This window comes from Chrysemys picta, chromosome 25, assembly GCF_011386835.1.
Source record: "Chrysemys picta bellii isolate R12L10 chromosome 25, ASM1138683v2, whole genome shotgun sequence".
Taxonomy (NCBI): Eukaryota; Metazoa; Chordata; order Testudines; family Emydidae; genus Chrysemys; species Chrysemys picta.
Window position 1 is genome coordinate 5,802,522 of NC_088815.1, and position 14,789 is coordinate 5,817,310.

General features: G+C 53.2%; 1 protein-coding gene across 1 annotated transcript in view; it reads left to right on the forward strand.

Annotated features, from left to right (window-relative positions):
* LOC101943709 (nuclear receptor ROR-beta-like) overlaps positions 1-14,536 on the forward strand; it is a 39,629-nt gene extending 25,093 nt beyond the window's left edge. Inside the window, exons 2-10 of the mRNA XM_005283841.4 lie at positions 960-1,045; positions 1,640-1,781; positions 2,238-2,651; positions 4,933-5,054; positions 6,245-6,377; positions 10,906-11,013; positions 11,741-11,851; positions 12,796-12,908; positions 13,934-14,536. Of these exons, the coding sequence (XP_005283898.1) occupies positions 960-1,045; positions 1,640-1,781; positions 2,238-2,651; positions 4,933-5,054; positions 6,245-6,377; positions 10,906-11,013; positions 11,741-11,851; positions 12,796-12,908; positions 13,934-14,095 (1,391 nt within the window). The 3' untranslated portion in view covers positions 14,096-14,536. The remainder of the gene's footprint in view (positions 1-959; positions 1,046-1,639; positions 1,782-2,237; positions 2,652-4,932; positions 5,055-6,244; positions 6,378-10,905; positions 11,014-11,740; positions 11,852-12,795; positions 12,909-13,933) is intronic.
* The last annotated feature ends 253 nt before the right edge of the window (positions 14,537-14,789 follow it).

A 14,789-nucleotide genomic window follows, 5' to 3' on the forward strand; every position in this document is an offset into this window, starting at 1 on the left:
GCTAATGCTCAAACCACTGAGCTATCCTTCCCCCAATGATCAAAGGCGTGGAACACAAGCCATATGAGCAAAGGCTGAAGGAACTGGGTATGTTTAGTTTGGAAAAGAGGAGATTGAGAGGTCTTCAAATACTTGCCATAAAAAAGATGGAGAAAAGTGGCCATTTAAGCGCTGCAGACAGACTGCACCTGGGTGTGTACCTTAAGCTAGTGCAGGGTAGCGCTTTGTCTCCCGCTAGTGGGTGGAGCAGGTCTGGATGGTTAATACGGGCTTTTAGATGGAGAGGTTCCAGGATTCAGTCTCTGCAAAGAGACTCAGGTAGGGCAGGTGTGTGGGATCCCCGCAGGCCGAGATCCGTCCCTTCTGAGTGCTCAGATCCACTCGTGACTATAAGTGCAACCAGCACAGGTACAGAATCAAGCCAAATGTTAATGAGTCCCTCAGCCTCCTCACTCCCCATCAGGAATAAGGAAGAGGAAAACCTGGAGGGGATCCCGTGGCCACTTGGCACGGGGCCTAGGCGGGGTCTTGTGGTGCTTGGAGTGAGGCTGGGAAAAGAGCGTCTGCTTGCCGAGCTGAGTAGTTGGTGTTGCTTGTTTCCCAGGTGTGCTGAGCAGGGGGGCTGGACTCGTAAGAGGATCATTTCAGAGGGTTTAAACGGTGGGATCTACTGACTAGAGTACAGGATTAGCAGACCTGGGTTCTGTTCCCAGCTCCATTGCTGGCCTGCTGGCTGACCTTGAGCAAGTCACAGCCCTGCTCTGTGCCTCAGTTTCCCTCAAGATGGGGATGATACTACCCACCTCCCAGAAGGTTCCGTTAATGTCTGTTTGTAAAGCGCTGTGAGGTCCCTGTCTCCGCACAAGGGCCCAGGGTCTTAACTGCTCTGTTCCCTAGAGAGAGAGACGCCGCAGTGAACTGACCTGGGCTTGTCTGTTTTGTTCCCCTCCCGGCTGCAGCCCAAATCGAAGTGATCCCGTGTAAGATCTGCGGGGACAAGTCTTCGGGGATTCACTATGGTGTCATCACCTGTGAAGGCTGTAAGGTAAGTGATGGGCTATGTCCAGCCCTGGCACTCAGCAGGTGTAAGGAGTTGGGCGTTCTCAGCCCGGTGATTCAGGGGATGGTGGCCTTGGTTTACACAACTCTTTGGCGTGAGCCGTCTGCTCGCCCAGCGCTGGGGCAGGGGTTTCCAAAGGAACCTACGCCAGCCAGACGCCAGCTCCCATTGAAGGTCCCAGCCTAGGAGCATTGCCGGGCAGGAGCCGGATACACTGGTTGAGCTGCTTGGGGACAAATCGCAGGGCAACCTCCCTGGCCCTGGTCACCATCCTACTAGCAACACCGCTGGCCTCCACCTCCCCCATCCCTTCCTCCCTTCCCTGGGTCTGGCATTGCTCCCTCCCCACTCTGGAACAGCCCCCGGTTCCCATTGCGTGGGCCAAGGCTGGACAAAGCACAAGAGACCGTCTCCCCAGGAACAATCTTAGGCTGGGATGGGCCAGGTGCCCCCGCTGGGCCTTTTCCATCCCCACCCTCATACAAACCACAGGGCTTTGGCTATGATAGAAGTACAAGACCAGACCACGTGGGGGATCCCCACCCCACCCCTTTTTGAACCGTCCTCCTTCCCGCACAGGGTTTCTTCCGGAGAAGCCAGCAGAATAACGCCAGCTACTCCTGCTCGCGCCAGAGGAACTGCCTGATCGACCGGACCAACCGGAACCGGTGCCAGCACTGCCGCCTGCAGAAATGTCTGGCGCTGGGCATGTCGCGTGACGGTGAGTCTGCTCCCAAGGCCTGGGGGTCGGCTGGGCTCCTGGGGGATCGGGGAGTTGCAGGCCGGGCCGCTCAGTGCGGAATAGTAATAGGCTCTGAGCCAGGACTCTTGAATTCCTGGCCGTGCCAGGGATCTTGGGTATGTCTCGTCAGTTTCAGCTGTAAGCTCCTTGGAGCAGGGACTGTCCCCCTATCTGTGTGCTCAGCACCTACCACAGTGGGGGCCCTGATCCCAGCTGGGGCCTCTGCTCGCTGCTGCTAATCAAAGGAGGGGAAAACCCCATCATCGGAATGTACCAAAATAATCACCCCAGCCCTGGAGCCTCAGGGCATTGCCCTGCCCCACTCCTACTCCTTTGGGATCTGCCTGGGGCAGTGGAGTTGTTGTTAACCCTTCGTTTGCCACTGCGCCCCCATCCACGTGCCCAAGCCCACTGGCCCTGCTTCCTTCTCCCCAGCGGTGAAGTTCGGCCGCATGTCCAAGAAGCAGCGGGACAGCCTGTATGCGGAGGTGCAGAAGCACCAACAGAACCAGGAGCAGAACGGGGTCTCCAAGGACGACTCCGAGGCCCTGGCACGGGTCTACCCCACCAGCGTGAGCAGCGGGGTCTCGGACCTGGACGATATCTCCCCACTGTCGGATGGGCTCCTCTTCGACTTCCCCCTCACCCCTGACGGAGGCAGCACCTACTACAACCTCGACCTCCTGACCTCGGCCCAGCCCTCGCCTGACCAGTCCAGCATGGACGTCAGCGATGCCAAACTCATCAAGCAGGAGTCCATCTACGAGCTGATGCTGGAGCCCGGCCTCTTTGCCCACGGCACCCTGGAGGGCAGCCAGCTCGCCTCGGACATTTCGATGCTCGAGATCGGTCAGTACCTGCTCCCCAACCCCAGACATAAGAGAAGGCATGAGCTGAATTTTGCAGGGCTCAGAGCAACCACCCATCGGTAGGGCTGACCCCCAGACCTTCAGCATTGAAAGCGCAGGCCTCTATGCTTGAGCTAAAGGAGCATTTCTGCTAGTGGGGAGCAGTAGTAGGCTATCATCTCATGTGGGCCCATCCCTAAACGGGGGCTACATGCTGATAGCGGAAGATAAAGTAGGGACTCCCAGGCTCTGGTCCTGCTCTCTCCTGGAGCCTCCTGCAGTCCCCTCCCTGTGAGTCTGTCACCCACCTGTGATTAATGTGCACAAGCCTTGGCAAGTAGTGTCAGGCTAAGTACTGTTAGGCCTCAAACTTCCGGAAGTTGTAAGAAACGAGTACAGTTGAATCCTGCAAGCATAAGCATAATCTATCTGGGAAGCTTCATAGACTGAAAAGGAAACTTTGTAAATATAGATACAGACTGTGGTTACTATGCTGTGCAACCAGACACCTCTTTAAGCTGACTGGGGCATTTTTGAGTCTAGCAAATTGACCACAATCCATTGGGGTTTCCCCGCGCAGGTTCGAATCCTGCTGACTACGCCATGTGGAGATTAATGGAAGGAGGAGGCACACATCAGAGCTTTAGGGGGGCTCACATCAGGGCCCTAGTGGGGTTCTGGGTGATCGCTACTTCCCACCACCCAACACAGATGTAATGCGGTTGAGTAGTGTCCGCAAAAGAGAAACTAAACTAATTATTCCTCAAGAAAGGTTTTTAATGACTTATGACTATAAAGGCAACACAGACAGAATGTGTCTAATGACTTTACGTGTACTGTAACCATCCCCAACCAACACAAATTCATATGCAATACTGATACATTAATCAACGATGGTTTACTAATTTTAACCTACCTATTAACTTATTTAATAACTTATAAACTTTTACTGACTTTTATGATAAACTTGATGGTAACTTATACTGAAGACAGGCACAGTGACTTGTAAAGCTTTTATGATTTATAAATTGCTAACTTCACCAATGCTGTACCCGGTTTCAGCAAGGCACAAAACATATACAGTTACTATATATTGATTAACTGTTGACTACTACTATTTTTTAACAACTTAGACTTAACCTATAGTATTAATACAGACTTAAGATTAACCAGCTCGAGCAAAGCAGACCTTTTAAAAATCTTACCCTGCCTTCGTCCAAAGATGATACATTCCCTTCAGTTGACCATTTCCTGCACTGGCCAGGTACAGATAGTCAGTGAAGCACAAGTCCCTTTGGTTCAGGCAGGTGTATGTGAGCCTGACAAAGAGTGATCTCCTTTAGGTGTACACACACACACACACACACACACACACACACACACACACACACACACACACACCCATCTTATTTATACGGTATTTGCTGGCCGTGCTTCAAAACAAGTCAACCAATCAAGGTGCCAAATATTCCAGGGTGCCGTTTGCCGACACTACTCAACCTCATTACATCTGTGTTGGGTGGTGGGAAGTAGCAATTACCCAGAACCCCACTAGGGCCCTGACGTGAGCCCCCCTAAGGCTCTGATGTGTGCCTCCTCCTTCCATTAATCTCCACACCGCCCACCTAAAGCGCCCCACTCTGGGAGTGTGTCCATGCAGGGCTAATGCAGCCCCAGCTACAAGGATGGAGGCTGGAGAAAGCCCTTTGGGGGGTAGGGCAGCTGTGGCAGGAACTGTCCTCTCCCACTCCCACCAGAACTGAGCAGCAGCAGGAGGAAAATAGTTCCCCCAAACTCTGCTCCTAACATCCTTGAGACCCAGAACATGCCCCACACCCTGCTAAGCTGCCGTCCAGCCTGTACCCCACTGATCAGCCAACTGCCTGAATTTCAGCACACTCACAACACATAAATCCTGTAACAAACCCAAGGCAGCTAAGAACTTTGAAGCAGGGACAGACCCCAGAAAACACAAGGCCCCTTGCACCTGAGCTAAGGAGAATCCCCACTGGCACTATAGGGCCTAAGACACACAGCTGGATCAGTTCTGACTCCACCCAGGAGAAGGCAGTGGCACATATAGACACGCGACAGCTCATCACAACACATCCGTAGCTGAGGGGCTATGCTGGCAACGCGCCAGGAGCTCTGGGGCTGCCTATGCGCTGCATTAGTCCCTGGGGCTGCCCTGTCTTCGAGGAAGCCTGTCTGCCCCCCGTACGACCCAGGGCCCTGTCTCCCAGGCCCTGAGTCTCAGCTGTGCTTTGTGCTTCCTTCGGCAGACCGGATCGCTCAGAACGTGGTCAAGTCCCACCTGGAAACCTGCCAGTACACGACGGAGGAGCTCAAGAGGCTAGCATGGATGCTGTACACCCAGGAGGAGATCAGGAGCTTGCAGAACAAGGTAACTTCCCTTTGCTTCCTACCAGCCCCCGGGGCCTGTGCCTCACTGCCCCACACAACAGGCTCCTCTAGATACCCAATCCCCGGCACTAACCTCTCCCGGGTCAGGGCGCACGTATGGGAGATCGTCATGGGACACCCCTCTGTCTCAGAGTGCCAGCTGCCCTGGGAGTGGGATGGCAGCTTTCCAGCTGGAGAAGCTGTGCAGCCCGTAGGGATGGGGTTGGGGAAGGGATATCGGCTGTGATGGGGATGCAAAGTCACTGCCTCATGGAGCTGGGCACGCCCTGCGGTTAGGGGCAGAACCCCACGGCGTGGATCTGCGAGTGGGGGAGCACAGCTTTGTGGTTGGGGGTACACATGCCCTAGGGTTGGTGCAGCAGAATCCCCAGGCCACGTACCCTGGTGTTCCAGACCATCACCTAGTGGGGCAGGGGCGTGGAGACAGGGGTGAACCAGGCTGGGTCACAGCAAGGCAGGGCTCTTTCCGGAAGCCATCTCCTTGAGCTCCAAAATCCAAGCTAACATTTTGGGGGGGCAGGAAGGGGAGTGAACATGGGGGGGGGGGGGCGGAACCAGACGCCTTTAGCCTTAATATTGTGAAATAGACATAATATCCCAAGTGTAACTGCTGCAGCCATGTCTGCCTGAGTCTGCAGGCAGCGTGAAAGACTGGGGAGGAACCTGAAAGACTGCCTTTAAGGGCTCTGTGAAGCCCCTGTCTATTTCAAGGGGTCGTTCACTCTGAAGTTTAATGATAGCCAATTTAAATGGCTGATCAAAGCAAAAAAGAGGCGGAACCATCATATTATGAAGATCCACTGCGAGTGGAATCTCATTTTGGTGACAAGTGGGTGGAGCTTAGTTAGTGAGTGGCGCCTGGGAGGGAACCACTACTTATATTCCCCACCCCCATTTAAATTCGGTCCTTGGATGAAGTAAATGGCCCAGGGATGCCTTGGATTTCAGTGGGAGTTGAACACCCTGGGAAGGGAGATGCATGAAGATTTGCGGGTGGGGGTGTGCATTCTGGGGCGTGGGGCACAGAACCCCATACAGTGCACCCCCCCAGGATGGGACAGTACACAGAGGAAACCCTGTGCTTGGTCCCCTGTGGCGTGTGGGGGGGAGGGAGGGTGATGTGCGGAAGGGAGCTGGCTGCCCCTGATGCGCCCCCTGTTGTGCTCACAGAGCTGCGAGACCATGTGGCAGCAGTGCTCCCTGCAGATCTCCAACGCCATTCAGTACGTGGTGGAGTTCGCCAAGCGCATCGACGGCTTCATGGAGCTCTGCCAGAACGACCAGATCATCCTCCTCAAAGCAGGTGAGAGAGCGGGGAGACGGACCCCACCGCGCAGACAGGTTCCTCCCCACGCCCTTCTGGGGTGGCAAAATCCCCCCCCAGCCTTCTAGGCACTGATAGACAGTCTGGCCCCTGGCCTGGTCCCCAGGCAGCACAGTGGGGCTGGCCCAGTGCCCCAGGGGCTGGGGAGCCAGGCACAACCTAGGGCCACCCTAACTAGCCCTTACATGCCCCCATCGGAACCTCAGTGCTGGGTGGGGGCGGGGCTAGGGTGGGAAGGGGCGGAGCCAATGTGAAAGGCTTCAGCGCCGTTTAGCACAGAGCACTATGGAGATTCTGGGCTGCTCTGGTCTATGGAGAAGCCCTACACTAGAGCCCCTTGGGGCTGCTCTGATTTACGGCGGGGCCATTCCCAGAGCTGCCCAGATTGAAGAATGGCTGAAAGCCGCCTTCTCCGCACCGCGCCTCGTAAAAGATTAGGGTTGGAAGAGACCTCAGGCGGTCGTCTAGTCCAACCTCCTGGAGGCTCAGCCTGGGATTTCAACAGGGGGACGTCCACAGGGCCACTTCCTCGTTCCTTCCCTTCTCTGCTCTGCCTTTCTCTTCCTCCATTCTCTCCTTGCTGTTCTCTCCACTTTCCCCCACTAATACTTCTCCCTCTTACTCACCCCCACCCTCCTCCTTCCCCTGCCATCTGCATCCCTCCTTCTTCCTCGCTCTGATTTCCAGACTGAGGTGGGTCTGGCTCACCTTCTTAGCACACGGTGAGCCCCGCTGCCCCCCCCCGAATCTCCCACCTCATGACACACGCAGGTCCCACTTCCCACTGTGGGCAGGTGGAGTGGGTGGTGGGGAGGAGGATCCCAAGAACTGGCAGGAGCTGGAGCCCCGGTGGCCTGGGCAGCTTGTCGTCTCTAGAACTAGCTTGGAGACACATCTTCCTGCCTGGCCTCTTTTTGATCACAACCAGCAGCTGGTGGTGCTGGGTAAGAGAGAGAGAACAGGAAACATGAAGGCGCCGGGGCGGAGAATCAGGACCATGTAGAGCCTCAGCCTTGATGGTCCTTAACCTCCAGAGGTAACGAGCCCCAGGGTGCCAGGCTGGGAATGTTCAGGGATTAGCCGAGTCAGGGGAAAGCACAATCCCCCTGTTCACCAAGCTTTCCCCATTCCCAGGCCCACAGGTGGGCCTGACCTTTATTAAAGGTCCTGCGTGTAGATGGGCTCAACTATTCACGTCCAGGTCTGGAGTTCATCCCCCACCGGGTTTGGAGGGGTTCAGATCCAGAGTTTCGCTTTGGCTCATTAGGAAGCTTAGAGAAAGCAATAGATTTTGGATCCAGGTCTGGTTTTCAATGCCCTCCCCCCACTCCCCACAAGTACAGGGGCGTTGGGATCTTGGGAGGCACCAGGTGTGTCTCTGCGGCTTCCAGCTCCCATAAGCATCCAAGTGCATTTCAGATCCAACCTCTTAACCCCTGGGGATCCCCCTCCTACCCCATGACCACTAAGGAATAGACAGAAGGAAACCATCCTGCACCGATAATCCTGGACGAGACCTGATAAGTCTCTTCCATCTCTGCTTCCTAGGGGCCTGACCTTCAGCAGTGCTCCAACTCCAGCTGTGTCAATGGGGGCTGCAGATGCTCGGCCCTTCTGAAAACCCTTGTGAATCTAGCTAGTGCTCACAGCATCCGTCTCTTTGGTATCTTTGCCCACATAGAGTCAGAAGGGACCTGAGTTCTAATACTGATTCAGCCAATGACTTGCGGGGCAAATTGTGTCCCCTCTCCATGCCTCAGTTTCCCATGCCTACCTCCCAGGGGTGTTGTGAGGGTAACTTAGTGAACGTCTGAGCAGTGCTCTGCAGCACTGTATAAATGTCGTCGTGACAATGCTGGCTGTTTTATACGCTTTTAGGCTTGAATAGCGCGGATTCTCTCTTGCCAGCGCAAAGCGGGTATAAAATGATCCCGCTGTATTCTGGTAGCACTTGGCACTGGTGTAAATAACTGTCCAGAACCAGGGCCGGCTCCAGGTTTTCTGCCGCCCCAAGCGGCGGAAAAAAAAAAAAAAAAAGGCCCGATCGGCGGCACTTCGGCGGCAGCTCAATCGGCGGTGCTCCATTCTTCGGCGGCACTTCGGCAGCGGGTCCTTCACTCCCTCTCTTCCTCTTCGGCGGCACTTCGGCGGCAGCTCAAAGAGGAAGAGAGGGACTGAGGGACCCGCCGCTGAATTCCCGCCGAAGACCCGTGCCGCCCCAATAGCGGACGGAGTGCCGCTGCCGCCCCTTTGTATTGGCCGCCCCAAGCACCTACTTCCTTAGCTGGTGCCTGGAGCCCGCCCTGTCCAGAACTACTAAAGAATTAGGCCCTGGGTTTCTAGTCAGTTTCACCTTCCAGCTCTCAGGCACTAACTAAAGCTAGTTGGAATTTTTCGTTCGCAATGGGGGAGGGGGTGTTTCCAACCCAAAATGGCTTTTTCGTCAAAGGGGAAATTTCCCTGGGAATTGTCGAATGTTGCCGAAATTTTTAATTGAAAACCCAGAAAACGTTTGAAGAAAAATATCAGTGAAAATGACACGCTCTTTGTGCTTGTCTACGTTTTCCTGGGAATTAAGACACCTTTCCTGACCGGCTCAGACACTAACCCCACGCTGGAGGCTCAGATTTTCCATTACTGCAACTACTGCTCCTCTCTGAACTCTAAAGCGACTGCTCTGACCTTCTTCCCACTAGAAATATCCCAGCAGCCAGAGCCAAGCGTAGAATCCACTTTTACTATTATTATTTCTGGTGTGGATTGCAGGAGGGCCCTCGAGCCCCACTCACAGATCAGGTCCCCCTGTGTAAGGTGCTGTCCTGCCCCAAAGAGGCAGAGGTCAAAGCAGCAATAGTGCCGCAATGCTGGTCTCCAAGCCTTCAGGTTCCCAGATCACAAGGCTGGCCCTGGTCTGTATTGCATCAGCAAGGTCACTCCCTTAAAGGAAACAGTCCTGCACCCACTGAAGTTGAGGGGAGTTTTGCCTTGACTTGAATGGGATCAGGTCCAAATGATGAAGCTACAGTTGTTCATTCAGCCAATGTAACAGGTCTCTCGTGGCACACAAAAACTGTTGATGGACTCTTAGCAGCCGATTTGAATTGGTGGGGCGCTTCCTTATGGCTGGATATTAGCTTGTTTTGTTTTAAGGGCAGTGAATCTCACCGGGAAAGTGCCAGGTTAAAAGTTGTTCTTTTTAGGAATCAGCAAACAGAGAAACAAATCCCCTAGGTTTCTAACGACCCCTTGGTGCATTTAAGAGAATGGATGGTGCTCATTGGCTTTCTGTGCTATATTCGGCTCTCGGGGGAAAACAGATTAATCCATTTCGCTTTTGTGTTCCACTCCAAAGTCCCAAGTTAGTTTTTTGTTTGCGTCGAGCGCTGGTGCAATCCCAATACATCAGAACTGGCTTAAAATGCAAAACTCTGCTTTCACTGCCCTTTATAAACTACAGCAGAAGTACAGGAACATCTGTGCACTTTTGCTACTGAGAAGGAAAGGTGAAGGAGGAGCCTTCGACCCTGGGGCTGCAGCCAATCCAGTGTGCTTTCTGATTGCGTACAGATGATTCTTTACCATTGAGAGCTCTCACCACATGTACAGTCCCCGACACTCCCTTCCTGTTAGATTTTCACACATGAAGGCCCCGATCCTACAGTCAGGTCCATGCTAGCAGATCAGACTGCGGGATTGGGGAGCCAAAATTTGGTATTAAGCTCCCCCCGGGTCTGATTCTCCCTTGCACTGCCATCTACACCAGGGAAAAGCATCCGTCCATTTCGCCCTGATGTAAATCACCCCACGAGGGGTAGGGTGATGGAGAATCAGGCCGCGTCTTCAGTGCAGGCTAACTGCGAGTTGGGCAATCCTAGGTTAGTCATCTCACAGTAACCCAGCGTCCTAGAGCACAGCCATACCACTGCCGTAACACGCCCACATCCACCCTGGCGCTGTGCATGGTTGTGAGAGACAATACAGATAGCTGGGCACCTCCCGGCTATATCTGTTTATATAGCAACCTGCATTGGTTCCTCACCAAATGTCTTCCCTCCTGCAACCCATGCTCCTCCCTCCAAATTCCATACAGGTTGCTACACTTAAAACCAAATGCTGCCTAGTTTATAAGCCTTAGCACATGGAATCTAACCAACCTCTTCATTTCTTCCTTCCATTTTTTTATTTTGTTTTTACCTGCTCCTTTCTTTGTAATCCACCGTTACATTGATCATTTGATCTCTCTGCTTTCCGTTGCTAACTGACTGGGTCATATTTCCCTTTGTTGAAATATCATGGTCACAAATGGCTCTTTTTAAAAAAAAAAACAAAATTGGGATTTTTTAAACACTTTACAAAAATCATTTGGAATTTATACTTGAATTGGGGGTGGCGGGGTTGTTGGTCTGGATTTTTTTTTTTTTTTTGTCCTTGGATGACGGAAATGCTCCCTTACCCTCCTCCTTTCCCTCCTCCTCCTCGTTGTCTGTTGTTTTTCTGCCTGCATTAGGTTGCCTGGAAGTGCTTCTGATCCGAATGATTCGGGCATTCAACCCTTTAAATAACACGGTGCTCTTCGAGGGGAAATACGGTGGCATGCAGATGTTCAAGTCGCTTGGTAAGAGCTGGTTTGTTTGCTTTTGTCCTTGCGGGGTGATGGGGGTGAGTTTATGACTCTTCTTTAAAGCTTCTTATGGTGAAAACATAGCAGTGAATCCTACAGAAAGGGTCCCAGTCACTGCATTAACTTCATGGCAAGGAGTAAGGGGGAAAGCATCAGAAGCACCAAGGGGGTTTAGGAACATAATGAAAGTCACTGAGTCTTGTCCTCCTGTCTAGCACTTCTTCTTGCAGAATCCCATAGTTTATATTCTCAGAGGCTGGCTAGCAAATGGGACAGTGGCTAATGGGCTCTAGGCTGTCATTCTGACCCCAGCCTAGATTGGGTGTCTCCCAAAGGTGTATCCAGCTAATGGCTGGTTGGTCTTTGTGCCGCAAGCTGATGGGTCTCAGTCTGGGCCCTACTGGACGTGTGCTAACAAAGTGTAGGCCCCAATCCTGCAATGGGATCCACATGGGTGGACCCTGCACCCATTGATTTTAATGGGCATTGCCATGTGGAGGTGGCCTTCACCCCAGTGCCTTTGGCTTGTGATGCAGGGATTCTTTCATTGGAGACCTGCTGGGTTCCTCCCCATTTGCCTGCTTAGTCTCCGGGAGCCTTCTAAGTGACTCCCTTCAGGAGAGGAGCCCGGAGACTTGGGGACAGAGGCAGATTTCTTGCAGTGAAGGGGTCTGCGGCACTGGAACGTAATGTGCTTCTCGTTCCCATGTCTTCTCTTTAGGCTGCGACGACCTTATCAATGCCGTCTTCGAGCTCGGGAGGAACCTGTGCCGGCTACAGCTCTCGGACGAGGAGATTGCTCTGTTCACTGCAGCCGTCCTGCTCTCTCCAGGTAGGGGGACAGGCGAATGGCCATGTCTGTTCTGCATTCAAGGAGCTCGCAGAGCCGCGAGCTCCAGGAGAGAGTGTTTTGGCTGTGATTCTGGGGAGAGTTAACCCTAAGCCTTATCAGAGAAATTGAAGACCCACTAGATCATTGTCAGGTGGAGCAAATGAAGCGCATGGATCTGACTATGGCAAAACTCCCCAGTGAGAGCAGGACTGAAGCCTGAGCTTCCGCTGCTTTTAGGGTTAGCAGAGGTGGCCCTCAAGGAGCAAAGCAGTTGCTTGGGAAGTTGCTTGCATGTAGCGCCTCCTTCAGCTCTTTGCTGTAGGGACGGAGCCCTTTAGTTGAAGAGGCTTGTACTAAACAGAAATCCCACTCCAAGATCCAGGGAGAGCTGCCTGATGTTCTCCAACTTCGCTCTCCTCCTTCAAGTCTCCAAGCCTTGTAGTACAAGGGTAATCCACTCTCATGCTTCAGGGCGTAAAACTGATGGCTGCTGGGGTCAGGAAAGAACTGCCCCTGTACACAGTTGGGCGCTAGTGGGGGCTGAATCGTTCTCAAGCATCAGGCATTGGCCACCAACAGAGGCAGCATGTCAGACCAATAGCCCAGTGGAAAATCCTTGTAACCTTAAGTGCTGTACTGAGCCCTCTTTCCCCCCCTCCCCCCGCCCCCTTTTCTCCCCTTCCTGCCAGATCTGGTTCTGGAATTTGGAGCCCTCTCCAGCCAAGACAAATGTGTGAGGACAAGCGAGAGGTGTCACTGGGGGGGTGGGAAATGATCACAAAGAAAAGTAGTGACCTGTAGCTCCCTGCATATGAAGGGCAGGAAAATCAGTTAAGGAAATACACACACACACACACACACACACCCCCCGCAGCGTTGCCGTGCTATGCAGGATTCAGAGCCATGTCTCGGGGCTGACGTGAGCTTTGGCTATCGATTCGCAGATCGCCCTTGGCTCACGGAATCCAAGAAGGTGCAGAAACTCCAGGACAAGATCTATATAGCCCTGCAGCACGAGATCCAGAAGAAACACCCCAGCGAGGATAAGCTCTCGAAGGTAACGGAGCCGACTGGGAGCAGCCAGGCAGAACGGGGGTGGAATTGCACTAAGGAAAAACAAGGGCTGAACATCAAGGGGAAATGGTCCCGATACCAAGGACCGTTGTATTGTGGGATTGGCTCTCAGCGGGGGAGGGTAGCCTTACTCCTAGGGACATTTACAACTCAACTGGACAAAGCCCCTGGTGGATAGACCGTAGGGATCCTCCTGCGTTGGCTGGATTCGCTAGGTCCTACGGGAATAATTCTCACTTCCTAAATGTTAAGGCCATTAGAATCTTCTAACCTGACTCCTTGCATAGCACAAGGCCTCTAGCATTGAGTGAACGGGCTATGTCCTTTCTAACAGCGCTTCATCAAGGCTTGATTCTGGCATGATACAGCCTGGGCTGGGGTGGGGGGGGAACAGAGCATCACAGCAGAGTTGTTCTCCCACAGCCCGGGGTGAGCTTTGTTACTTAATTATAGTGGAACCTGCTGCAGGGGCCGGCCAAGGAAGCTCTCCTCTCACTCAAGTGCAAGAGGCCTGTGTGTTAAGAATGGAGGGGTTAGGGTTCGAGTACCAGGTGTGGGTGAGGTTTACGTATCAGCCGTCTGTAGTGCAAGGGCTCGTTTGTGACTCTCAGGATCGAGTGATTATGGTACCGTCGGGTGGGCAGGAGGAGGAAACCTCAGCCGTAGATTTTTCAGGGCTGTTGAAAACCAACCCAGCTGCTCCTTTGATTCTCCCAGGCCCCAGGGAGAGCCAAATCATTTCCCCCTGAGAACAGCAAGCCCCTAGGATAGACACATTGTACCGGTTCAAAATGGGGCTTGACCTGGTGCCTCTCAGCCCTGGTCCGTTCCCAGAGGCAGTCACCCAGGTGCAGCACAGCATCTTCAGGGTTTCACGCTGCTGTAGCCACATCGCTGTCATGACACCAGGCCACATCTAGCTAAGCCCCATCCAGTGACCGCAAAGCTTGGGCATGACTGATCGCAAGCCCAAATCTCACTTCCTTCCCCTGCTTCTCTCCTCTGCAGATGATTTCCAAGCTGCCCTTGATGAAAACCATCTGCAACCTGCACTTGGACAAGTTGGAGTTTTTCCGGCTCCTGCATCCGGAGACCGTTATGAACTTTCCGCCCCTGTACAAGGAAGTATTCAACTCGGAGCTCCAGTACAGCGACCCGCGAGAGAGCTAAGGCTCGGAGCGGCCAGACCCTGTTTCATTTCCCAAAGTTTGGAGGGAACAGAGACACTGGGGGCCAGGGGAGGTTCATTTAACTCAAATAACCAAACCCGAGAGACCCTACGGGGTGAGGTGATCTGCCCCTCTGCCCCACCTCCTCGCTGTGGTTTGCAATAGCTCTTGAATGTAATGCACCTTGAAGGACAAGTGAACTGACTTTGCCATACCGGTGAAATGAATGTGAAATCTCCACTCCCTCGAGGAGACGCTCCAGTACCGTACCAACACCTTCCCTTAGTGCATGAATCACCATGGGGCAGACACACGCCCATGCAACAAAGCAAAGGAGCCCAGCTGCCAGCACTCATCCCAGGACCAGCCCTTGTTCTCCTCTTGTTTCATATGTATTTGTTTGTTTTAAATTAAATAAACACCAGAAAGATGGAATGAAAAAGGGGCAATACAGACTTGGTGGGATAGGTGGCTAACCGAAAACAGGCAGGGGATGGGAAGAGAAGTAAAGGCCGGAGTTGAATTGGACTGAAGCGTGGAGGGAAAAGAAGACATAAGTAGCATCTTACTCTTAATGTGCCCTGGGTTTAATGACTACCCAAGGAGCAGGGGGACAGAGCCAGGCCTGTAATGACTGGGCCGCTCGGTAGAAAACAGGGAAGTAGAAATTCAACATCGTATCCCCTTATGAAGAA